The sequence below is a fragment of the Topomyia yanbarensis genome, chromosome 3 (genome assembly GCF_030247195.1).
Source record: "Topomyia yanbarensis strain Yona2022 chromosome 3, ASM3024719v1, whole genome shotgun sequence".
In the NCBI taxonomy this organism is placed as follows: domain Eukaryota; kingdom Metazoa; phylum Arthropoda; class Insecta; order Diptera; family Culicidae; genus Topomyia; species Topomyia yanbarensis.
In genome coordinates, this window is record NC_080672.1 from 108,613,784 (window position 1) to 108,641,109 (window position 27,326).

Consider the following 27,326-nt stretch of genomic DNA (forward strand, 5'->3'; position numbering starts at 1 on the left):
GGTAGTATAAAAATGCGAGATCTCGGTGTGCGTATTTTAAACGTCAGATATCTCAATTCTTTTCGATAAGGTTGTAGAGGAGCTTGTTGCCAATATTTTTTACGAAGACATCAACTTTGTTATTGTTATAGTTTTCGACATATATGGTGTAATTTGTGTAAGGCACATAAACCAGTTTTTTTCGGTATAAGTTCCTTTATGAAGTTTTAAGAGATTTCTCATTTTATAGTTACATTGTACACTGTTGAAATAGATAAGTTTGTTGAAGACACTCTTTTGCTATCGTTTGTATTTATTGAGCAATAAGAATATCAGCTACTGCATCTAAATTGGCCTTTAAATCATACGTTTGATATGTCTATAATCGTTTCTGTTGTAGCTGATACATAACCGAATGTTAATATTCTTTCAATCCGAAAAAGGACGCTTTCGGGTGCTTTTATTGGCGAAATCAGACAATCTTTACTGTATTTGTTTCGGTCTTAGTGCGCTTTGATTTTTACTGCATTTAGAGCATTTTGCTTGTACTGTCAGTTTGTTACCGGAAGGTCTGCCTATTTTTTATCCTTTAGGAGCTGTTGACATTGAAAAATGAACTATTTCGAAAAATTTGCAAAACACCGTAAATACAAGCGATCGAAAGGTAGTGCATTCTACGAAGTTGTCTACTTCAGCAGACTGAATATTTTTCTAAAACTTCAGAAATCGTTTAAAATTTCATAAGAGTACTTATGTCGAAAAGGTGTTTATGGGGGTCTCCCGAAAACCTTAACAACGACAAACTTAATATCTTCGTGAAAAATAATTACAGCTCATTTAGAACTTTGATGGAGAGAATTTTTCTGTTGAACTGTTGACGTAGAACTATAGAATACAGAATATTTTGATTATAACAATAATTAACTTTTAATATATTTGCATGTATTTTTTTTGTTGGAGACGAACCGCTGTGACCAGTATTTAGATCTATTGTGGTAATACAGTGATAACCTGATTTTATCAGCACCCGATTTTACCTACCCCGATTTTATCAGCTTTTTGACCCGAAATTGTTAGTTTGATTCGAGTAAATCCTTTCTTGAGCATATTTTTCTTATTTTTGAGATACGAAATATGCAAATTTCCCATGAGGGAAATTTAAGTAAATAATCAGGAAAGGTTATGAGGCTATATCTAGGGACTAAAGAAGAATATTTTAAGAGCTTCGGTTTTTCAAAAAGAAAGAAAAATATATATCCCGATTTTATCCATGTCTCCGTTTAAACAGTTTAGTGTATAACCGTCATAAACAGTTTAGTGTATAACCGTCGCACTAACACAACCACACAAGAGTCAGACTATATGAAATGGATGAAAAATATTTTGGAAATCCTTCAAACACTTTTACATCGTTCTTGTCAATATTTTCAAATGGCAATTTTTTGTTGTTGAACGTATATGAGAGTTATAAAGATTTATTCATACAGCCTACAATCCAGTTGTTTGTTTCCCCCATATTTGCGCGCTTATTTTAATGCTCAACAAAAGCGTTCTGATGTTTCGATTAACATAAACAGCACAGACCATTTTAAACAACAGCGTCAATTCGTTAGGGTTATGATAAGGATCGAGCTCACTATAGCTTAATATTTTTGATACGTACAAATCAAACAGGTGTGATTTACTTTTACACATAGCAAGTGGGAGTAAAACCAGTCGCTAAGATACGCGTGCAAGTTTCAAAGTTTTTACCAAAGCTGAAAACACTCGAACACTTTCCACATTTGAGAACATCCAGTGTTTGCTTTAAATAGTCGGGGATGCCGTCATTCATACAAGCGTAGCGTGCTGGGTGACCAAAACTGTGGTTCCAGACTAGCGAAGCGCAAGCTTCTCTGTGGAAATGCTTAGTATTTTGATAATGCTTTAGATTTTTGAAAATACTATCAAAAATCAATTTTTTATCTATTGGAAACTGTTTTTAGAAGTATTTCTGAGCAAAAATATGGAAAACTTATAGTAAAATGGCTGAATTATAAGCGTTCAAAACCTAACGACTTTTATTATTCAAAGTGATTCAAAAAGAAACGTATTTCTACGTTAAAATACAGCGTTAATATTAGATGAACATTTCAAGGTAGGTTTCAGTTTCACTTGAAGTCATATTTCCAACTATGGGTGTAATAGCGTAGGTTAAAAATTTAGTTTCAAACCAACATACTAAATGCCGCGATTTCATTTTCCGTTGTTCTCTGTTCTAATAGATCCATCTCCGGTCAAAATTTACGACCTGCTCAACCATTTGCCATTCCACAACTCAACCCGTAGCGGGGAACCCTTTTTGGAAATTCTTCGTACTCCATTCTTCTTTCGATCCCCGGTGGCATGAAATTCGAACCCAAAATCGTAACTTATCCCGAGATTGGTTCTTTTACGCCGCTCAGGGAATTATGAGCTAACGCCAACGTCATCAGCGTGGAAGGTCAGAGAGCATGAGAATTTTTTCCGGTAAGTGCTGAAATGTGTTCCGCTAGTATTGCCGACATGAGACCGTCACATACGACGGTGACCTTTTCGGAATCTACCGGATGAAAAATGGTGCTAACAGATTTCCAGTGAAATGTGGCACGCTTCGGCAATAGTAATAAAAATTAATTATCACTTTCTTTTCCCACTATACAACGCGACGTTGTTTTGCGCCGATAACCAGAACATTAAAGCGATTTATGCCGACTCATTAGAACCAAGTCCCACACGCCGTTTGTGGCCTAATCGATCGGTAAATGTGTTTAGCTAATTGAAGGAAGCAAAGCGGTACTCACGTCTGAAGCCAGGTGTCTCCGGACTTCGTTCCGGGCTGCATATTCGATCTCGATCTCCCTCTTCGCTTGTGTGTCCCTCCATGGATTCATCTTTCGCGGGTGGGGACAGTGAGGTACAGGCAGGACTCGAAGAATCAGACGTCCGGAAGGACTCCGAACCGCTGCTACCGCCGAACAGAAGTCCCTTTGAAAAGATATTCTAACATCACTTATCACAATCTGCACCCTAGGTCGGATCATCTATTTAACTTCTTACTTGGTCGATTCCAAATCCGAGACATTTGGGCGGCGTGAAGGCAGACGGGAGTGGCAGGTTCGATGGAAACGGTTTCACGAAAGCTCCCCCACCGCCGAAGGGACTGGTCCCGCTGGCCGTCGATACGGCCGGATTCAGCGGGTGGAGGAAATGGGGCTGGAAGCCGTGCAGCAGATGGGCTCCGTAGCCACTCATAAGCGAAAGGTGGTGCAGGTCTTTGGCGTCCGGAAGCTTAAAGGAGGGGTTATGATGGATTCGTTAGATCGGCGATTTGGGGTGAGTAACGTGCAGTGTCGTGGCTGTTGCGGTGCAACAAGGAGCGATGGAATCGTGGTCGTTTATTGTTTTAATTCAAATAACTGATAGGTTGTATGGAGGAAATGATATAAAAATGATATCACTATGTTTAAATTAGCAATAGTTTGAGAATGAGTGGATATTGTACAAAACGTTTTTTGAATTCCAATTTACATAAAAAAACCTGTTTCAGTTCATCTGGGGGTGTAATTGAAGTTACAGTTGAAGGAAATGTTACAAAGCAATGAAATTTTTCAGGCCATCAGTAAACTAGGTCAAATCAGAAAGTGAGGCCTGCAAATCTAAGCAATGTGATTTTAAATTCAAAAGGTTTTAAAAACATTTTTCATTGTTTTGCGACATTGTGTTTTTTCTTTTGAAGTCATTAAACATAAGCTTGACTCCTACCAGCAGAAAACAAAACAAACAGTCCGTAAGATTTAATGTTATTTTATATTTTTTATTTTGTTTGTAAATGTTTTAATCTTAGGGTCATTCGCCTCTGTTTTAACCTTAGGGTTATTCGCCCCTGGTTAGAAAAATTTCTTTTAGAAGATTCTTAAACCCTATGTGCGGGGTTGTGAATCGAACTCAGGTGAGCTGCAATTGATTTACCAATGACACTAAGTCTGGCTCTCACTATAATTTAAGGTTCAACTGAGAACGCAGTTTTTTCTCACACCGGTTGAAAAATCTATATGACAACGAATCAATGCGTTCAGGGCATTGGTAGAGTAATATTGATTGATTTTCATGGAGATTCTTCCAACGGTGTAGAAAAAACAGCTTTTTTCGTTTCCAAAGATGGCCGCTTTTCTAAGCTTTCTCAGTTGAACCTTAATTACGCGCAAAGTTATGTTGTATGGATTTTGTTGGCAATTTTTTGGCAAATATAAAATTAAGAGTAACGAAATCATGATGGATCTTTTGCCTTCTGTTGGTCGGGTATTCTATTTATAGTTTTCTGTTTCAAATTTACAATCGATTTGCTTTAGAATACCTATCCGTCTTTCAATTGCACAGCTTTCGTTTCTATTAATCTTAAATTTACCGTAAATAGTTAACAAAATCGGTATAGTTAAGCTTTGCGGCAAATGAAAACATACATAGTACAACAACATAGTGTACAGTAGGAGTCCGTTTTTTGGCACACTTCGAGTTAGGCAGGTAATCAGGAATCAGAATATATTGGCTCAAATGGCACGTTCCCCGTACATAGTCGGGGATTTGTGCCTTGTCGTGTGTTTTCATCATTTCCTGAGCGGAAGGAAAGGACAAGGAGGTGTGGGGAAGTAGAATTGGAAGGGTGGGAAAAATAACAGTACAAAACAAAAATAAACAACAGGTAAGTTAAACTGACAAGTAGTTCAACTTCATAACTCTCCGAGCTCTCGATCGAAGCAGTTCGTTTTCTGGTGCTGTGCATAAAGTGAACAAGAATAAATTGTCAGTGAAGGTCAACCATTGTTCGAGGCAGTCTTTGTTCGCCGGTGCCCAGGCTGGTGAAGTGAATACCAGAATAGCCGGAATCGCCGCTATATAAGCTAAGTATTTTTTTTTCTTTCATTTCCCTTTCCCCGATCGGTCTCTACTTCTGCCCTTTCCCCTGAATATAAGTTTCATCTCTCGTTTACACCACGTGTTATCCTCGTGCCTAAATGGCCGAGGGCGAAGTAACATTGGATGGGAATGATATTCCCATGGATATACCGGATAAACCCGAAATTACTCCCTCCCCTGATTCCCCCAGTCCTCCCCGTATTAAAACATACCCAGCCAGTTCGACTGGACCCTGGGTGGTGTATTTCCGGCCCAACACGAAATCGCCCAATATTCTAGAAATCTCACGGGAGCTGACTGCCAACTACCCGTCCGTGGCTCAGATAACACGTGTTCGAGCTAATAAGATACGCGTTATAGTAAATGACCTCGACCAGGCAAACCAGATTGCTCGCAGCGAGCGTTTTACGAAGCAATTCAAAGTGTATGTGCCTTGTAGAGTTGTGGAGATCGATGGGGTCGTCGCCGAACCGGGTCTAAAGTGCGAAGACCTGTTGAAGTACGGGGTTGGCTGCTTTAAGGACCCTTCACTTCAAAAGGTGAAAATTCTGGAATGCAAGCAATTGTATTCCGCAAAAACTGAAGATGATAAGACAACTTATTCTCCGTCAGACTCGATTCGGGTGACTTTCTCCGGATCTGCTCTTCCCAACTATGTCCTCCTGGATAAGGTTCGCCTACCTGTTCGCCTATTTGTACCGCGGGTAATGAACTGCAGCAATTGCAAGCAACTGGGCCACACAGCCACTTATTGTGGCAATAAAAAACGGTGCGGCAAATGCGAGGGAGAGCATGAGGATGACGCTTGCGGTGGAGAAACTGAGAAGTGTATTTACTGCGGGGGCCCTCCGCATGCTCTTAAGTCATGCCCGGCGTACAAGCAGCGCGGGGATAAAATTAAGCGCTCCCTTAAGGATCGCTCGAGGCACTCTTATGCAGAAATGCTAAAGAATGCTTCGCCATCTGTCGCTTCCGAAAATTCCTTTGCTCTTTTGGCTGGCGTTGAGCAAGAATCTGACGACCCACAAGAGGGAACATCATTGGTTAACCCAGGGGAATCCAGGAAGAGGAGAAATCCAGCCTCCCCTACATTGCCTCGTAAGGGTGCCAAGGTGTCGTCCACTCAGAGTGCGCCAACCGCAATCAATAAATCCAACGGAAGTGATGCACAAAAGCCGAAGCAATTTGCTCCAGGACTTGGAAATATTAATTCTAACAAGGAGTACCCACCACTTCCAGGGACACCAAAAACCCCAAGTGTCCCCTTTTTTCAAACAGATACTCAGTCCAGTAGCGGACTAATGAAATTTTCTGACATAGTGGACTTAATTTTCACAGCTTTCAATGTTACTGATCCTCTTAAAAGCCTTCTGATACGTTTTCTCCCTATAGTGCAAACATTTTTGAAGCAGTTGACTACTAAATGGCCCCTCCTTGCAGCGATCGTATCCTTCGATGGCTAAGTCATCGAACGAGGTCACCGATTCGATCACTGTTCTACAGTGGAACAGCAGAAGTATCCTCCCGAAAATCGATTCCTTTAAATTTTTACTAAATAGTTTAAAATGTGATGCTTTCGCATTATGTGAAACTTGGTTAACTTCCGATATAAATCTCAACTTCCACGACTTTAATATAATTCGTCTGGATCGAGAAAACCCTTATGGAGGAGTACTTTTGGGGATCAAAAAGTGCTATTCTTTCAACCGAATTAACCTCCCTTCGACACCAGGCATTGAAATTGTCGCTTGTCAAGTTTTAATCAAAGGTAAAGACCTTTGCATTGCTTCCATCTACATTCCTCCTAGAGCCTCGATAGGGCACCGAACGCTTTGTAATATCACGGAATCCTTACCGGCACCGCGGCTAGTTCTGGGAGACTTTAACTCGCACGGTACGGTATGGGGCTGCCTTCATGATGATAATAGATCAACATTAATCCAAGATCTTTGCGATAATTTCAACATGACCATCTTAAACACGGGAGAAATGACGCGGATTCCTACACCACCAGCACGCGCAAGCGCGTTGGATTTATCTCTATGCTCGACTTCGCTACAGTTAGATTGCATGTGGAAGGTGATCCCTGATCCCCACGGTAGCGACCATTTGCCTATCGTGATTTCAATTGCTAACGGTTCAAGACCATCGGAAACAATCAATGTATCGTATGACCTCACACGGAACATTGATTGGAAGAGTTACGCGACCGCGATATCCGTTAAAATCGAATCCACTCAAGAACTTCCTCCGGAGGAAGAGTACAGGTTTTTGGCTGGCTTGATTCTCGACAGTGCGAATCAAGCTCAGACTAAACCAGTACCCAGCGCGAATACCCATGGACGGTCTTCCACCCTGTGGTGGGATAAAGAGTGCTCAGAGCTGTACGCGGAAAAGTCCACTGCATATAAGGCCTTCCGGGAAGACGGGTTACCCGCTAGCTATCTACAGTACGCGTCGTTAGAAAGGCGAATGAAGAGTCTAATGAAAGCCAAAAAACGTAGTTATTGGCGCCGGTTCGTCGACGGGTTAACGAGAGAAACAGCGATGAGCACTCTTTGGGGTACGGCTCGACGTATGCGTAACCGTAATAGTACCAACGAGAACGTGGAATATTCAAACCGTTGGATATTTGCTTTCGCCAAGAAGATCTGTCCGGACTCTGTCCCGGTACAGAAAACGTACCGCGCCGCGTCTCCTCACGATACCGCGAACGAAACACCGTTTTCGATGGTGGAGTTTTCACTTGCTCTCTTATCATGCAACAATAACGCCCCAGGGTTAGACAGAATCAAATTCAACTTGCTGAAGAATCTACCTGACACTGCAAAAAGGCGCTTGTTGAATTTATTTAACAAGTTTCTTGAGGGTAACATTGTCCCTCATGACTGGAGGCAAGTGAAGGTCATCGCCATCCAAAAACCAGGAAAACCAGCCTCCGACCACAACTCATATCGGCCGATTGCAATGCTGTCCTGTATTCGGAAGTTGTTCGAGAAAATGATCTTGTTTCGCCTCGACAATTGGGTTGAAGCAAATGGCTTACTGTCAGATACACAATTTGGCTTCCGCAAAGGCAAAGGGACGAACGATTGCCTTGCGTTGCTTTCTACAGAAATCCAAATAGCCTATGCTAACAAAGAGCAGATGGCATCAGTCTTCTTGGATATTAAGGGGGCTTTTGACTCAGTTTCTATCAACATTCTGTCAGAGAAGCTGCACCAGCATGGTCTTTCGCCAATTTTAAATAACTTTTTGCTAAACCTGTTGTCTGAAAAGCACATGCACTTTTCGCATGGCGATTTAACAACATCGCGATTTAGCTACATGGGTCTTCCCCAGGGCTCATGTCTAAGTCCCCTGCTCTACAATTTTTACGTGAATGACATTGACGATTGTCTTGCCAATTCATGCACGCTAAGGCAACTTGCAGACGACGGGGTGGTCTCTGTTACAGGGCCCAAAGCTGCCGACTTGCAAGGACCATTACAAAATACCTTGGACAATTTGTCTGCTTGGGCTCTTCAGCTGGGTATTGAGTTCTCCACGGAGAAAACTGAGTTGGTTGTTTTTTCTAGGAAGCGTGAGCCGGCGCAACTCCAGCTTCTATTAATGGGTGCAACGATCAACCAGGTTTTCACATTTAAATATCTCGGGGTCTGGTTCGACTCTAAAGGTACCTGGGGATGTCACATTAGGTATCTGAAACAGAAATGCCAACAAAGGATCAATTTTCTCCGAACAATAACTGGAACATGGTGGGGTGCTCACCCAGGAGACCTGATCAGGTTATACCAAACAACGATATTGTCGGTGATGGAGTACGGGTGTTTCTGTTTCCGCTCCGCTGCGAACATACACTTCATCAAACTGGAGAGAATCCAGTATCGTTGCTTGCGCGTTGCCTTGGGTTGCATGCACTCGACCCATACGATGAGTCTCGAAGTGCTGGCGGGCGTTCTTCCGCTAAAAAATCGATTTTGGGAACTCTCATATCGATTGCTCATCCGATGCGACATTCTGAACCCGTTGGTGATTGAAAACTTCGAGAGGCTCGTCGAGCTTAATTCTCAAACCCGATTTATGGCCTTGTACTTCGACTACATGGCACAGAGCATTAATCCTTCTTCATATACTCCCAGCCGTGTTCGTTTCCTAGATACTTCTGATTCTACTGTATTCTTCGACACATCCATGAAGGAAGAGATTCGTGGAATCCCGGACCATATACGCCCGCAAGTGATCCCCAATATATTTTATAATAAATTCCGAGAAGTCGACTGTGACAAAATGTTCTACACTGACGGATCAAATCTCGATGGGTCCACTGGCTTCGGTATCTTCAACAATACTATCACCGCTTCATTCAAGCTCAATGATCCCGCTTCAGTTTACGTCGCAGAGTTAGCTGCAATTCAGTACACCCTTGGGATCATCGACACTCTGCCCACAGATCACTACTTCATCATTTCGGACAGCCTCAGCTCCATCGAGGCTCTTCGTGCGATGAAGCCCAAAAAGCAATTCCCATATTTCCTGGGGAAGATACGGGAGTCCTTGTGTACGTTATCTGAAAAATCTTATCAAATTACCTTTGTTTGGGTCCCCTCTCATTGTTCTATCCCGGGCAATGAAAAGGCCGACTCATTAGCAAAGGTGGGCGCATTAAATGGTGACATATACGAAAGACCAATCTGCTTCAACGAATTTTTTAGTATTTGTCGTCAGAGGACACTCAACAGTTGGCAAACCTCGTGGAGCAATGGTGAACTTGGACGATGGCTACATTCCATTATCCCAAAGGTATCAACGAAGCCTTGGTTCAGGGGGATGGATGTGGGTCGGGATTTTATTCGTGTAATGTCCCGACTTATGTCCAACCACTACACCTTGGATGCGCATCTGCGGCGTATTGGGCTTGCGGAGAGTAGTCTGTGCGCTTGTGACGAGGGCTATCACGACATCGAGCACGTTGTCTGGGTATGCGCCGGGTACTTGGACGCCAGGTCTCAGTTAAAGGATTCCCTTCGGGCCCGAGGTAGATCGTGATTTCCCCTATATGTCCCTTATTTATACTTTCATAAAAACGACAAATATCCCAATTTAGCCCCTCTCTTTTTATTTCTCGTTTTAGAAGCTTTCTCTTGCCTTGTGGGACCGATCAGCTCCAGACTGCAACTATGTAACCGCCGTCGCACTTACCACTACGGAAACTGAAGCGAGAGCGACTCAAGGTCCGATGACTTTTGAAGGACTCCCCGCGGGTCCGAAGAATACCATCCGCCAATCCGACCTACTAGACTGAGGCGGTAATCTTTCGCTGATCTCCCGTTTGAGCGAAAGTTGCAAGTTTTGCTCTTCTCTCCCGGTCACCATCTACGCTTTCTCTCCCCTGTCCTTGATACAACTGCTTCTACAGCCCCCCTCTGAATATCTTGACCAAGCATAAGTCTCCGCTAAAAAAGTTCAAATTTGTATTCTGTATTCCTAGTTTTAAGATAGTTGTAATTTTACCTCTTTGTTAAAACTATTGTCCCCCATCTTGTAAATAGAATTGTATCCCTAGTCTTAAAACACATGCGAATTTTCTCATAAATATTTGTTCCCCCTTTTGTGTACCAAACTATATTGTTAGTTTTAAGATAAGTGTAAATATTTCCTAAAAATTATTACTATTGAATTCCTTGTTTTAAAATTTTTTCATAAAAAAAATCTTTCGCCCCCTCTCTTGTATATAGAATCTTATTTCTAGTCTTAAGATAGCTGTAAAATTTTTCTTTTTTAAAAAAATATTTCAACATTGTAACCTCCTAGTTTTAAAATATACAAAATGTAAAAACAAAAGAATTTGACACCGCCAAGCTAACGCATTTGTGCCTATCAAATAAACGAAATGAATAAAAAATAAAAAAAAGTAGTTCAACTTGCCTGCGAATAAGCCTAAAGCTCTTTACCACATTTGATAAAAAACTTTAGTATGTCTCTGAGTTTCAGTCGACCAAACATGGTTTCGTCTATATAAGGACGGCTGAAGACTCGAAATCGCAATTGCGCTACCGCTGGACAGTTGCATATCAGATGATATGAGGTTCCGTAGTCGGATTCACAAAGATCACATAAAAAAGACTCAGCGCGCTGAATAGTTGCCATGTGATAATTGAGTTTGCAGTGGCCGGTTAAAGCCCTGGTCAGCATGCCGCAGTGGAGCTTCGAAAAATGTAAGAGATTTTTCGAAACCACTGGGCATGGTTGTTCTAGAAACGCCTTTGTTTGGCGACACGTTTGTAGATTTCTCCAATAATTACGGTGCTCGGAGGAAGCCCAGGACCGTATTTTTTCCCTTATCCAACTTGTCGAAATTGGCAGCGCGGGCTCAGGACCAACGAAGTCAATCGCTGAACCTGCCCTGGCCAATTCGTCAGCCCATTCATTTCCAGTAATACCGCAATGTCCGATAGTGTTGACAATGCTTAGTTCTTCGATTTGGGTTCGGCACGCGATCACTAGCTTGGACCGGGATTTGTCTGAGCTAAGGGCCTTGATTGCAGCCTGACTATCGGAGCAGAAGTTTATAACTCTGCCGGACAAACTCAGTTGAAGGGCCGATTGCACCCCGCACATAATCGCAAAGATTTCTGCTTGGAATACAGTACAGTATCTACCTAGTGAGTGAGATTGTTCCAATCTCATTTCACGACAGTAGACACCAGCACGTCCCTCCATCAGAGAATCGTCAGTGTAACAGACCACTTGCGTTTGTTGTTGTCTTTCCATAAAGTCAGACAACCACTCCTCTCGAGAGGGAATCTTCACATGGAATGTCCTGTAAGGAAAACTACAAGTGAGTGTAATATCGCTGGGAGCAAGAATATCTTCACCCCATGTAACCATTTGTGACCACAATCGTGTATGGCTGTAGCAAGATCAACATGATTACTGTTCCAAAGGCCAGTAACCTGCAGTCTGTATGCACATGATAGTGCTTTTTGTTTTAAGTGTATGTGTAATGGTTTGATATTTAGAAGTGCCTCAAGAGCAGCAGTCGGAGTCGTGGTGAAAGCACCAGTCAACGCCATGAGCGCCATTCTTTGCAGATGGTTTAGCTTTGACTGGACTGTCACCACCTCTCCCCTCTGCCACCACACAAGGCATCCGTATGACAGTATTGGACGTACAATTGTCGTGTAAATCCAATAGATGGATTTAGGTTTGAGACCCCAGGTCTTTCCAAAAGCTCGTCTGCACTGCCCGAAGGCCATGCACGCTTTCTTGACTCTGAACTCAATGTGAGCAGACCAATTCAGTTTGGAATCCAATATGATTCCAACGTATTTGACTTGATCTGCACACAGTAGCTCTGAATCAAAGAACTGCAAGGGACGAACCCCGGTTGTTATTCGCTTCTTCGTGAAAAGAACCATTGAAGTTTTGCTTGGGTTAACTGATAGTTTAACTTGTCGACACCACTGTTCGACAGCTCTTAATGCCTGTTGCATTAAGTCAAAGATTGTTCCGATGCAAAATCCAGTAATTAGTATTTGGTAATCGTCAGCAAACCCGTAGGTTGGAAATCCAAGCTCACTGAGTTTCTTCAACAAGCCGTCAACTACTAAGTTCCATAACAAAGGTGACAGAACGCCGCCCTGAGGACAACCGCAAATACTCAACTTCCGTATCCCAGCCTGTCGCAGTGACGAGCCAAGTATGCGGTTACTAAGCATTGCGTTTATCCAACCTGAGATACATGCAGGTATCCCATGACCGCGCGTCGCTTCCAGAATAGACTGGAAGGACACATTGTCAAAAGCACTCTCAATATCTAGGAATACACCCAAGCTAGATTGCTTGAGCGAGAAGGCTTTCTCAATGTTGTGAACAACATCGTGAAGCAGAGTGATCGTGTATTTCCCACACTGATATGCATGTTGCATTTTGTGCAGTGGATATTCAACAAAACTAACGTTCCTGATGTGATGATCGATTATCCGTTCCAAAGCTTTCAGAAGAAAAGATCTTAAGCTGATAGGCCTAAAACTCTTGGCTTCTTCATAGCTTGAGCGCCCCCCTTTGGGAATAAATCTAATAGTTATTTCTCGCCATGCTTTCGGGATATACCCGGTAGCAAGACTGGAAAGCAAAATCTTTTTCAAGACATGTTTAAGAATATCAAATCCCTTTTGCAGTAGCACGGGAAGTATTCCATCTTTTCCGGGTGATTTGTATGGAGCAAATTTAGAATTTTATTTAATCTGCTAGCCTCGTTCAGACTAGAGACATTAGTGCATAGGCTTTGCCAGCCAGCCCGTTCTGCTGATCTAAGACATTTCTTATATGCACTACGAGCTGACCTGAAAGCCCTGAAGTCATCACGCTGACGCCGGTTCCAAGCTCTTCTCATAACTTTCTTCATTCTTTCAAGCTCAGCCTTCCACCAAGGGTCGATTTAACAGTACGAAGTGGACAAGCTTCTTCGTAGGATGCTAATATGAATGAGTTACTCGTATCCACGACGTCATCTAAATCGTTTAGTTGACTAATTGTTGGAAAATATCCATGAAATTTAGTCGCCAAGTTTTCCAAAAAGAGGTCCCAGTTTGTAGATTTAGGATTACGATATGTCACCACATTGAAGGTGACATCAAAATGATCGAAAAATATATATATTTATGATCGGATAGAGACGGTTCAGTTTCATTTGGAACCTGCCAATTTTCCAGTTCATTCAAAATTCTATCAGAGCAAAGTGTTATGTCTAACACCTCCTCCCTCCCAGACCTCGCAAAAGTTGGTCGGTTTCCCACATTCAGAATATGGAGATTTGTACTACTTATGTACTCCATCAGTTCAGAGCCTCTCACATTGATGTCTGAGCTGCCCCAAATGATGTGATGAGCATTCGCATCACTGCCGATAATGAGCGGAAGCCCATTTCTGCTACAATATGATACAACGCTTTTGAACAATATATATATTTTATATAACGCTGAACAATATATATATGTTTTTTGTCCACGTTTCCGACAGTCAGTGTAACTGTGACAACACAGATATCGCGAGTTGTGAGCTCCGATATGAGACACGCGTCAACAGCCTTATTTGCAAGAATGCAAGCACGAGGCATTTCACGTGGGTTAGTCATGCCTGTGTTGTTGTAAGCAATGATGGCAGTGTTAAGTAACTTTCCAAAATAGAAGTTTCTTTTATGGAAATACGGTTCTTGAACCAATGCTATGGAAGCTTTACCTTCCTGCATGAGTCGAGATAAATTCATAGTTGCTGTACGTTTATGTTGGAGATTGATTTGTGCTATTCTAACCATTGTTGATTAGAGAACTGTACATTTCATCTCCAACACAAATTGCACAACAACTAGACTGCCGTTATAAGTATATTTCTCCCATGTTCTATGGGATTCCCTATATACAAGGGACAATTATGCGTAGAACGGCAGTAGAGGACACCAAGCGAGTTGGGATGTTAACGCATATAGCGAGCCATATCAGGTTTAAATGGGACATGATCATTTGATTCCCACGATTTGCGAAGAAAATAATGGTCCACTGTGTCAGAGATTCGCATAACACAGTAAGGGCAAAACCCAAAATGCTCCGTGCGCGACTGGCATATTTTAGACCCTCCAGTCATTAAGTCCTCGGCACGGAACTACACCTTGACTTAGGGTCTCCTACTTTCAGTCGCCTCCTACGACATGGGAGCAGGACTCCAGTGGCTCAATTCTAGGCCGGATACCACACGGCCTCTGGGCAGGTTCATCTGTACACATCGAAATTTGATAATCGAAACTCAACAAAACTTCACCGAACTACCATCAGCCGAGAGTCTCAGCAAACCCGCAGCCAACAAAAATTCGGCAAAATTAAGTGGATTATCGGTGAAAAAAAATCGGTGTGTAGAGTGAACGTTCCGCTGCGTAATGCAGCATACTGGGGAGTTCGCCCAACTCTTCCCAGGCTCCGTTCGCCATTGAGAATGTTTTAAACCCCCTCAACAATTTTACCCATAGCACGGGTCGCATGACACTATGGAATTGGGGTTCCCTGTTTGGTAGATTTTTACCACTGAAACAGGTAGTCCGTAGTGTAATTCTTAGCCGGTTGAAACAACCACTACCGACACTACACGGCTTATCTAGGCTGTTCGGTGAAAGAAGCTGACATTGAAGAACAGCTTCCATATTTAGATGGGCGAACAGCCGCACAACAAATGGGTTCCGTTTTTGGCAACATTGCTGTTGTAATTACGATTTTTTAAAAAATGTGCAATGCATATTTTATTACATAAGGGACCATCCATAAACAACGTTACGTTTTTATGGGAGGAGGAGGTATTACAAATTGTGACGTGTTGTGACATTTGGGGAGGGGAAGTAAGCTATAACTTTACGTAACATGTTTTTACTGAAGAAAACCTTTGTTTTAAAGAATTTGTCGCGCAATAATGGAGAAGGGGTTAGAGAAATATGTGACAATTTCTTATATGGGAGGAGGGGGAGTCAATCTTGGGCAATTTTTGCGTTAAGTAATTTATGAATGGTCCCTAATTGACACACCATTTGAATTTATTTCCAATCATGAGAGTCATATTCACTATAGGGGACCCCAGGGCTAGTTAGCAGTGTTTCCAGTTTTCATTTTTTATCGCATTGATTTAGCTAGATTATGCAAAATAGAATACGTTGCAGAAAAGCGGCAAATTGTTGGTAACATCTCTTTCGATTATTACGACGTCAGTATGAAACTTTGCACTGATTTTCCAGTAAATATCAAAGCCGGCTCACTATGGTCCCAATGCCGTATTTAGGCATACAAAACTACTGGCGCCCAATTAGTTTGTTTAAGCTGTACGATGTCGTTGGAAAACTTTGTTAGTATTTTGTTGGCGTTTTTTTTTCGAAAGAATGGAATTAGAGTGGTTATTGTAGTTTAGATTAGATGTTTAGATGTGTGATGTTTCCTGCGCAATGTTCTACAATGTTCTGAGATAATTAATTTGAAATCACTTTGCTGAATAAACAAGGCTATCTATAATGGTCATTTGTTATGATTTCTCAAAGATGGCTCCTGAATAATCGGTTGTCTTATAATATCTTTTCATGTGTTAATTTCTCGCAAATGCATCATTCTTCAAATTTTTGGATTTTTTATTTGCACACGTTTTTCCCGATGCGTAATCTCTTTTTTTGGACAGCTGCAAATAATTTTCGCAACAAAAATTGGTTTCTTCAAACCTAAATATCTTCAAGGCTTAAAATTCGATTTTCAATCTATCAATTCTAATTGAAAGATCAACGATTTATTTGTTTTTTTTAATGATTTATTTTTTTTAAAGATTTTTGTTTTTTAACCAAAATTGTTCATAACTTTTAAAATGGCAAATCGAACAATCTTATGAGCGAAATAAACACCACTATTCAGTGAATTGTTTCAGTTTTGCTGTTCAATGGGCCAAACAAAACCGATTCGAATTAAATGATATTTCACACCACCAATTGAACTGGACTACGAGTAAATTTGATAAAAATTTCTTCTTATTTCGATTATAGCGGTTTTAACTTCATGGTTATTCGCGTCTTTTTCGGATTAGAAAAATCTCTATCTCTATGTGCGGGGTTGGGATTCGAACCAAGGTGAGCTGCGTACAAGGAAATCGATTTACCACAAACGCTGTCTGCCCTGAATAAAACTGGAATAAAATTGAATTTGCTGATTTGTTTCTATCATTTCATTCCATTTCACAAATTCTTGTATAATAAAAAACCTTGTAATATTTTTGAAGACACAAATCTATCTATCTATATATATAAAAGTCAAAGTTTGTATGTATATGATTTATAGACTCCCAAACGGCTTAACCGATTTCCGTAAAAATTTGCACACAGTAGGTATTTGGTATGGGGTGTGTTTGTGTGCTATTAGTTGGAGATTATCTGCCCGCCAGATGGCGCTTTGGAACAAATTGTGTTTTCCTCCTATTTCGCAGAGTGTCGCAGCAACGCGCGATGGGTATTAGCTAGTTGAAAATAAAAACTTTACAAATAGGGTTCAATTTTGGGCATGGTTCCAGTTTTCGTAACTATTGTTGCCAAAAACGTATTCCTACTGTAATATATTTTTCCTCCGTATTTTTCCATAATATACAAGAATAGGGTCAAATAGGTATGGGGGTGCAATAGGTATAGGGCATTATCTGCCTGTCGTTTTGGTTGTTACCGTGTTAGTTACGGCATTGTAACATAAAAATTAATGCTGGATACGAGTGTTGTGTTGGTTTTTCGATATTTTTGTTTTTGAGTAATACATACATCAATATGAAACATACGCATACATACGATAGGTCAGCCGTTTGGGGACGCTATACTGCCCATAAAAGCATAAGAGTCCCATATTGGACAACAGAAAGCCGAGAAAAACGCTGTTCGAGATTTACATTTTCATTGAGTCTTATGAATGGGACAACCATGTTTTGGTATTTTTTTGATAACCTGGTAATCTTATTTGTGCATTGTGATTCAGTGGTGGTACAGAAAACAATACAACAGATAACTCAATTTCGACAAAAATCCATATGGGACTCTTATGCTGTTTTGGGCAATATACTGCCCATAATCGCAAGTCAGTCTCATGTTCTATGGGATTCCCTATCTACATCTACATCTACATCTACATTTTGACAGGAAAATAGTACATTAATTCGTGCAAGAAACAACAAAACTAAGCGAAGAAGACATAAAGAACGCAATTGCATCTGTTAAAGATGGCGCCAGTATTCGATCAGCCTCTAAACAATTCAAGGTTCCGTTCGAAACATTACGTGCTCGTGTGAAAGGAAAGCGCGTCAGATGTTTCGTGTGAGCTAACAATAAATAATTTAAGGTGGTGTTGAAGTAGATAATCAAAAAACACGAGCACGGTGACATTAAAAATATAAACTAAATTTTCTAACCAAAACATAATTTGTATTATGTACTGCAATTCTTCCGAACATACTATTCAGCTAAATCTAACCATTATTCCACAAAAATGTTTAGTTTGTTAGAACCTAGTACAGATACACTACCATGTACTGCTACGCCCCATGCAAAACTGACTCAGACATCACTTCGCTAAAAGCTTAATAACTTCTTTCAACAAAGCCGGATTGACTAGACAATTAAATTATCTTTCTTATTTTCACTTACAGTGATAATACGATGCATACAGTGCCACCTAGCGGTGAAAATGCTAGTGGGTTTTCTCCATGTAAATTGTCGAAAAATCCCATACAAACTTCAGGCACGTTGGTCCGGTAGCTAGACTTGTCCGATTTGCTTCAAATTTGGAGCTAGTGCTCCTGGTGGGACTAGGAATTGACTCAGTGGTGGGCCGAGCGAGTTTTCAAAAATTCTTTATTTTTCTGGGCACTCTAGTGTGCAATATAGTTCCCGAATGAATTTCAATCCATCTAAACTATCGACTTATTTCAGGGCTGGTTGGAGACTATATAATAATTACTTGAAACATATAACGACACGTTTTAGTTTCCTCTGCTGCTCCCATATGTTACAATTTTCTTTGTAATAAAACTCTAAAACCACCGGTGTTATTCACCATGAGTTATGCTATACTTTTAAACTAATCGCTTGTTTCAATTAATCGATTATCTCTTCCTCTTGGCATAATTCTATTATAATTAGTAACTTTGTGATAAATATGCAGATACTCAGACTGGATAAACTGGAGAAAAATAGTTTTGAATCCAGTAACGCTTCATACATGTCGCGGCATGAATTTAAAACTTAAAAGAAAACCCGCTCAGGCTACTGCTGGGGAGAATAAATCCTAGCTTTCACTTCTATATTATAGATTATTTATGTAATAGAACAGTAAAAAAATTGTGAATCTAAAATTGACCCACACCGGAACGTGTTCTCAGGTTATTACTTGACTCGAAAGCAACAAAGACAACGGCAGCGTACAACAGATCGAAGCAAAACTGTTTGTAATAATAAATCAAAATCCTCCGCTGGGGATATGATTGCTTCTGTTACAATTCCACTTTTAAACTTCTATATTAAACACAACGCTGCTGAATATATCCTAAAGAATTTGATTGATGAACAATACTTATGCTTGAAAATCTTTCAGAACAATAAAAACCGATTCGTGCTTTATTCTGATCAGACGGCATTACTTTTGTATTAATTGCCAAGAATCGCTATAGATTAGCTTCGCAACTTTTTGAAACAAAAATCAATCACCACGCCCACCAAAATTTCCAACTAACATTCGTCTTTCAGTAGGCGCAAAGCCAGTTCAACCGTGCCACAGTGATGCAAACTGTGATGAGAAATCTGCCTTAGGAATGGCAATTTTACCCTTTTCCGCGAACTTTTCAATTTTACCGATTTTCAAAAGACTACTTTTATTGCAAAGATATTAAATTATTACCAATATTAAAGTTAGGCCTTCCTGAATACGTTGGTGTATAAATGATAAAAATCCATCTAGTAATAGCGGAGTTATAAGTGTGTAAACCTTACATAGTTTTGTTACATAGGGATATTTTAAATTTTAGAATGACATCTAATCGCAGATAGTGGAGTAAGACATTTTTACTGTCAAAAACATGATCGGAATCCGAAAAATGCTCCGAAATGCTCTTTCCTGAATAACGTCAATGGATTGCATTTATTATTTGTGTTATTATTTTTAAATAATCTTTAGTATGCAGTACTATTCAAATCAAAGTTGATTTTTTTGCTTCTTCAATGTAGAACCAGAAAGCCTTTCGCTACCCGAACAAATTCTATTGGGTTCAAACATCATACAATCCTGTAAAAATACCAAGAATATGATCCGTGCCAAACTTAACATCCATCAAAATACCAACAATTGGTTTCAAAAACCCATAAATAGACCAAAATATGGATTTTAATTAGGATCTTGGACCATGGTGATGATGTTTTCATGGGATGTGCAAATTGGAATTAACTGGGTTGTGTAATCCGTACAATGCATTCTGGATAATTTTCCGATGAAAGAATGCAACGGGTATTATATAACATTATATTTACAAGGACAACATCTCGAAGCGTAAATTTGTGTCATTTTTGCCTTTCTCATATAGAAAGGTTATGCAATTGCCCCAAAAACCACGAATTTCGGATGCTATTGAATTTTATGTCGATCTGAATCCGTTTTCGGAGTTTCGGGTTTAACCCTCAAAAAGGCAATGGATCTCAAAGGCCCGGCTAGTTACTGTTCTCTAGTTTCAATGAACTTGTAATTTGAAATACAAATGATCGAATGTTTTCGGGACTTCGATTCTCTCACTGATAAAACGACAAAAAAGAGGCTAACGATTTCGTTGGGTCTTAGGAGTGATGCTTCTTGATGTCACAATTATAGCTTGCCTCTTTGAGGGTTAAGAGTGCGACCACACACTAGACCACAACAGTCTAGACACTAATGACATCACAAAGTCGCTTTGATTTTGGCCACACATAGAAAAAATCGTGTAAATTTACGTCTCCTGACCCTGACATATACGAGCATCAAAATGACTTACTTTTAAGTTTGATTTTAATTTTACATGACGTTGAATTTCGCAAATCACGTAATTTTACTCCATATATAGCGGCAGTAAGTGTAATGTTATGTCATTGCGCATGTAATATATATGTTTCATGTAAAATTAAACGGAGCACGGTTATATTTCGTCATTTCATGAATTACGGTTTGCTAAATTCTGTCATGCTTGCAATTACATCAACGATAAAATTCACATTTTTTTGGTGTGCACCTACGACGGCTCCTGAGTTCGTGGAAGTAGTAACTGAACAAGAGAATTTAAAAATCCAATTTATATTTTTGATGCCAAATGTCTTTAAAATGCATAAAACGTCGAAATGTGATGAAATCTCGAAAAAAAATTGTCAAAAATTAATTTTTTTGGATTTTTGGAGAATTTTTGCCTTCGCCTTTCTGATATAGAAAGGTTATGAAATCACTCTGAAAATCGTCAACCTAATTTTCTTTCGACAGACATAGGGTTTATGGATTTTACAGGAGCGTAGCTATGGAAGTAAGGAGGACCCCCACACGTAGCTCACCAGGTCCGTGGTAGAAGAGCGTGTGTAGGTGCAAAGTGTGTTAAGAATGTAATAGACATTTCCACAATTGTATTGAACATGGAATGGTCATAGAGTCATAGTTTGAAGAAATGAGAAAGGCTCAATTGGACCGCTAGGTGGATTAAAAGAGGTTTTTTTAACATCATCTCAAGTAAAGTATTATATTGAGGTTTCATTGTCGGGCCGCTCCCTTTATGTGTATCCTAGTAGATTTAATTTTTTATATGATTTTTTTCCAAGACTGTATATGAAAAGAGTACTCAATATCAATACAATGTATGAATGCCTGACATTTAGCGGAAACTATTATTTAATAAACTAATAGTTTCAACGAATCCCACCATGGATTACTTTGCTGATCGAATTTAAAGATTGTGCCAAAGTCCATCTAAACAAAGTCCTAGCATGTGTCAAACTATTGGTGGTAGTGAACAGAGACAGCCTATGGAGTTCTAGGCAAATTATTTCACACACACACTACTTGGGAGTTTATTTTTCTCCAGCTGTCATATGCAAAACTGTCGGTCAATTTAATATTTGAAATAGCTGGCCTATAGTATTTATAATTGTGTTGAAATACGATGTGCCGCTATAAAACTCATTCCGGAGACATACAATACTAGTTACTCAAGCTCCATACAATAAATAATCGACGGAAAAGCAAGTTTCGAGTTGTTTCAGAACATAGTGACAGGTGGAGGAAAAAGCCACTGATTATATAACTAACACTTATAGCTTATAGCTACTCTATAAAATGTTGTATTGATCTATAAAATGTTGTAAGACGCTACCATTCGTCTTTAGAAACTGTCACACATACGAGTACAGAAGGAATTTTTATTTTGATGCACGCTAGGACCTTCCTATCTGAGAAGACGTGACGAACGGCTGCTTATTTTTCCTTTGATATGCTTCTTTTCGCACATTTTCACCCTGTCAAGTTCTTCCGAACAGTGTTGCTATTTTTATTAATGAAAATTGATTCTTGTTTATTTATTCAATAAGTCTGCAACATTTTGTATCTAGAATCCACTATATTGATGAAGGGTTTTCCATGTCATGGGTGTTTAGTAAGGTTTGATGAAGCTATTTTCTGAAAAATTTTAGAATATGATTTGGTTGCTGTCTTATTTTTGTTAAAGTTAATCAATCACGTATACGGCACGTGTGTGGTAAATCCTTGTTCTACTTTGCGCACAATTTCTGTTCAATTTTAATTAATTAAATTTTACTCTTAACGATAATAATTTTATTTGTCAAAAGTAATGACAATATTTTCCTATAATTATAGCAACAATGCCAAACATTTTGCTACCTCTGCAGTAACATTGCGTACGGTGCAAAAAGTTACAATCTACCAATCATGAGCTGGAACATGCTGACGAAAAATTGGAACAAAAACAACCTCCTTATTGTCATGTCTTTTCTTGGCTTCCTATATAAGAACTTTGAGACTTTGTTTGAATCGTCAAACAGTTCACTGATCAATATTTTTTGCGGACACTTCAGTTTTCACTTGTTTGATCTGTCCCGGAAGCTTTAGCACCCATTTGGTGTCTTTACACAAGCATTTGGATCAACAGAATAGAAGCAGTGCAGGCAAGATTTCTCCGATTTGCTCTTAGAACTCTGCCGTGGCGTAACCCAGCAGAGCTACCACCGTACGTTGATCGCTGTCATTGGCTCGGTATGGAAACCCTAACCAAAAGGTGAAACACATTCAGAGCAGTATTTGTTAGGAAGATGTTAACTGGCTAAATTAATGCACAAGATACCCCAATAAAACATATTATACACGAGCTTTAACCCATATAGTCTAACGATTGTTTGGATGATACCCTGAACAGGTCGTTAGACTCTTGAATGATAAGATGTTTATTAGGGTATGCTCCCACAAATAGATATCAATGTGCCCCCGAAAAATCTTAGATCGTATATCTTGGTAAGACTCGAGTTTCAGCACACCGAGTATGGTCAGAACGAACCCATTAGGACAATGTTGTATTGTTTTGAATAGTGTTTACGACCATTTTGACTTTTCTGTATCCTTTGATGTTTTCAAAAATAGACTAAGAAGGTTCTTCTAGTTCTAGTTGTTTTTCGACAGCCTATCTCCGCTACGAGGCCAAACACCGACACCAGAGAGGTGACTCCCACCATCTGGACTAGATATCGATTCATCAATTTATGGACCGGGGACCAAAGGTTTTTCTTCCCTTCCGAAGGAAGGCGTGACCACAGATTTTTTTCACCTCAGAAAAATATCAACAACGTCAGTTGGGATTGAACCTAAACCAACTAGGGTGCGTGGCGGTCACGCTTACCACTCAACCACCGGTGCCGTCGTTTAAGAAGGTTGACTTAGATTTTTAGACTCAATTTTTGTAATATTTGATACTTTAATTTGTGTATTATGGGATTATGTTTAATAGTAGTGTAAAACCATTGTAATCAATTGTGAAAAATTAGAAGAGATTATGGTTTTTGCGACCATTTGAAGATTGCTTCTGAAGTATATCCTGAAATGGGGTTTTCCCACTCTACAGCGTTTCATGTAGAACAGGTCAGATAAAAAAAAGAATACATAAATAAGTAAATAAATAATTACTTCTAGGAGAAATAATCACTAAAATTATTATATCTAAATATGAGCTGCTTTATGTTAGAAAACTTCTTAGAAGTTGTTAAACCTTCGAAATTTTCTGATCTTGATTGTAAGAAAAGCTTTTGAACATTTATTCTACTTTAAAAGTGTACATTCCTGGACTTCATTAACATATTACAAAAGAAAATAATCTATAGAGGTTTGAAAGCAGTTCTGCATTGATTTCTTTTGTTTGTGGACGGGAATGGCTTTTGTTAGACTGCTTAAGTTTCTAAACTTTTGTTAATTTATCAAACTTACATTGAATATAAGCATTTTTTTAAATCTACAATTTTCATCAAACGCCCCCCTCCCCCTCACAAACGGATTTTTTGCTACGCAACCGATTTCCGCTCTAATTAGTATGGAAGCACACTGATAAAATAAATTCGTAAATAGAACGAATATTATTATACAATGCATGAATCCATCCGTCGTTTTCTGCAACGAAGCAGTTTCGTGCATTGTAACTAATTTCATTTCACGATCTAAAAACATGGCGACTTGACGAACGAAAATATTGGTGATTTTAAATATTTAGTGTACATTGTACGAAATTCATCGTTCAAAACGAAACTATTTTTCGTTTTTAAAATCATGAAAATTTTCGTTTGTCAAGTCAAGTCACGAAATGAAAGGATCTAAGCTACTTTTAGCAGATTTACGAATAAATTCGTTCAGCGATATCAATTTTTTTGTGCAGTTATCTTGGGGATTCTTCGGAAAAAATCGTTCACATTACGAAAGATTCTCGTAAATATTATAAAGACTCTCGTGTATTTTATCAAACAAGTCGTTTGATTAATGAAACAGATTCGCATGAGCCTTACGAAAGTCGTTTCGAGGTTTTTACGAAAAACTCGCAATGAAAATGTAAACGTTTCCGTAGAACTACGAATGATTCACCATATGTTCGAAAAATTTCCTTTATTTTTCGAGAGTGTAGGAAACGTAGAGTATATTCTCTCAGTGGACCCGCTGAATCTTAAGTTTTTCATATGAAATAGAAAACAACTTTTGATAGTAAATTTTCTATTCTTTTCATTATTGTCAAATAAGTGGTGCGGCAATGAACTCTTCCCATCATTGTGTGGTACGATACTTGAAGATAAACTATGATTTAAATTTTATATATTTTATATTTCCTGGTGCTCAGAAAATGTATCACTCTTCTTCGGAATAATTTAATTATTGAAACGCACATATAATAAGTCTCGGGTTTATCACCTCATAAGATTGTTTATATTCATTTTTAAGATCTTGCTTTCGACTTGAGAACAGGACTGGCGTCAAAATTTTAGCCCGAGTGGGTAGTGGGATAAGCATAGGGTGAGGAGTCTATTATTAGAGATTTGCCATATTTTCGCAATACACATACTTGAATTACTACTACACAAAATCACTCGCGGTGCAAATGAAATCGGGGTACATCGATGATTTTATATGCGAGCATTGTGTGCGTTAAACACATGCTTCATATATTTTAGGTTTGTTTTAAAATTTGTAGTGGACAAATACCCTCTCGGATATTTTCAAATGGGTACTACCCATGTCATCCACCGGCCTGCTTGAGAATTCGAACTAAACTAACCAACAAATTCACATCATTTGCATAATGAAAAAGCGAGAAATTTGAACTAGAAACAAAATCAACATTATTCAATTTTGGCATAATGTTACCCCCATAACACAGTGTTACCCCCGATGATGGTAACAATAAAGGGTAAATTTTATCATTCATCAAAATTCTATTTAGACCACTCCATACGCTCCCGTTTGCACCATTCAACGTCGCTGCAGTCTATGGACACGGCTGCTGCGCAACATACTTGTGTTTGGAATGGCCGCTGTATACGCAGTGCGTCACTTAATCCGTTTGCGGCCTGGGAAAACACTACTAGTGCTGGCGACGACATATGAGATGTTCCATAGCTAGGATTATCCATGGCATGAATCCGTCAGTTACGCCCCGCACAATACTAACAATTAAAACGAACAACTGTACACAGTGTCATCAACGTTGATCAACAATTATCATAACGTCACTACTATTTGTCACTATACAATCGATCATGCAAGTTTCGCGACTATTTTAGCACTTATTTGAGTTTTCAAAACACAGAAAAAATCTAATAATTGACTTAAAACGGTAGCACTTATAAGCTCGACTAATTTTGCACCGCGATCACTTAGTCAAAGATCACACACTCTCACTCGATACGGTGGTCTCACACTTCCCACAGATCCCTGGGGATATCACTAGCTCGCGTGTGTACTGCAACTAAATCTAATGCTAGTCACTACTCGGCAGTCCACTGGACCTTTTCCGAAGGTAGTCATTTAAAATGTTCACTAAACTCACTCACACCCCGAACTGGTCAACTGATGGGAGTTACTATCGTTGCACGGGGTTTACGGTGGGTGGTTAAGGGGCGGGGTAGTTTCGAAGCAACACTCGCGGTGAAAAAAAATACTACGAACCGTTTTCGTTGTCGTGTCGTCACAATTAACTAACTCGCGACGGCGGGTGGCTGCGGCGACGAAAGCAAAAACGACAATCACTTCCTTCCGCTACTGACACCTGAGATGTACTGAGGCTGTAACGCAGATGCAAGGTATCAATCCTCGAAAGGTGATACCAAGTACGCCAGGGCGCAGGTTGGTGCGAGCGAGAGACCAACGCCGCAGGCACAACGCAATGGCAAATAAGGGCTGGGTCTGGTGTCAGTGGACAACGAGAACAAGTTCACTGTAGATAGAAACCAGTTCGGTGGAGTTCATATTTGAACTGTACTCTCTTACGCTATGTCGTTTGTTTGCTGCTGCATGCTGGTTGGTGATTTCTCGGAGCGAGAGAGTGCGCTGCATCTCTCCTGTTCGTTTGCTCTCTCGCGCCATCGAATGGCACAGCTGTTATGTACACGTGTAAATAGATGGAAATCGATAGCCTGGCCCACAGCAGGCGTAAGCGCAAGCGTATCGGGGGCGTGGCTTCGCAGTCGAGTACTACTTATACTGCTACTACTGCTATTATGAACTAGGTCGCTTGCAATATGAACTCAGCCCAGACGAGACGAGCGATTTTCCGGTGAATAGGAAATAAGAGACAAAAACTAGGTGAGCGAGATCTGCTAGCAGTGGCATTGATGGTTTAATGCGGAATTGTACTACAGGAACTAGGTACCGCGGTATTATTCGTAATAGAACGATGTATTGTACCGACGTTGGTATTATTTTATATTGTCGGTAATGGGCTGTGGTGATACAAAACGCTAGTTTGCAGATATGATACTAAAACATCAAGAATTTCTACAGCACGAATCAAATTTTTTATTGGACGAAATGGAAATAAGCAGATATAAATTTAGTACATCTTAGTATAGCTCACTAAAAACTTAGTGGCTAGTAGCTAGTATCTTTCAGATAAGGGTTGTAAAACTTTAGTTTCTGATTGATTTTGTTATTCTGCGTTGTCGTCAATGGATACTGTCGGGGCCACTTTATACCAAAATGAGTTTTTTGTTTCATTGCACTCACTAGCTACTACTTTCAAACAATTCTAAATTTGAAACCAGTTTTACGTTTGGTAAATGTACCCAGAAAGACAAGTTAAATAGCTTTTGAAAAATCGTCTGT

General features: G+C 39.7%; 1 protein-coding gene across 4 annotated transcripts in view; it reads right to left on the minus strand.

Moving 5' to 3' along the window:
* LOC131690188 (protein Teyrha-meyrha) overlaps positions 1 to 26,647 on the minus strand; it is a 102,289-nt gene extending 75,642 nt beyond the window's left edge. Inside the window, exons 1-3 of one of the 4 annotated variants that reach the window (XR_009305527.1) lie at positions 25,520 to 26,462; positions 3,058 to 3,288; positions 2,802 to 3,000 (exon numbers count right to left, since the gene is read on the minus strand). Coding sequence is in view for 3 of the 4 variants with exons in the window: in XM_058975762.1 (XP_058831745.1) it covers positions 2,802 to 3,000; positions 3,058 to 3,288; positions 25,520 to 25,636 (547 nt within the window). In the remaining variant the exon portion in view is untranslated. Of the gene's footprint in view, positions 1 to 2,801; positions 3,001 to 3,057; positions 3,289 to 25,519 lie in introns of all 4 variants that reach the window. The other 3 variants (XM_058975763.1, XM_058975762.1, XM_058975764.1) reach the window with 3 other exon arrangements.
* Positions 26,648 to 27,326: the final 679 nt, after the last annotated feature.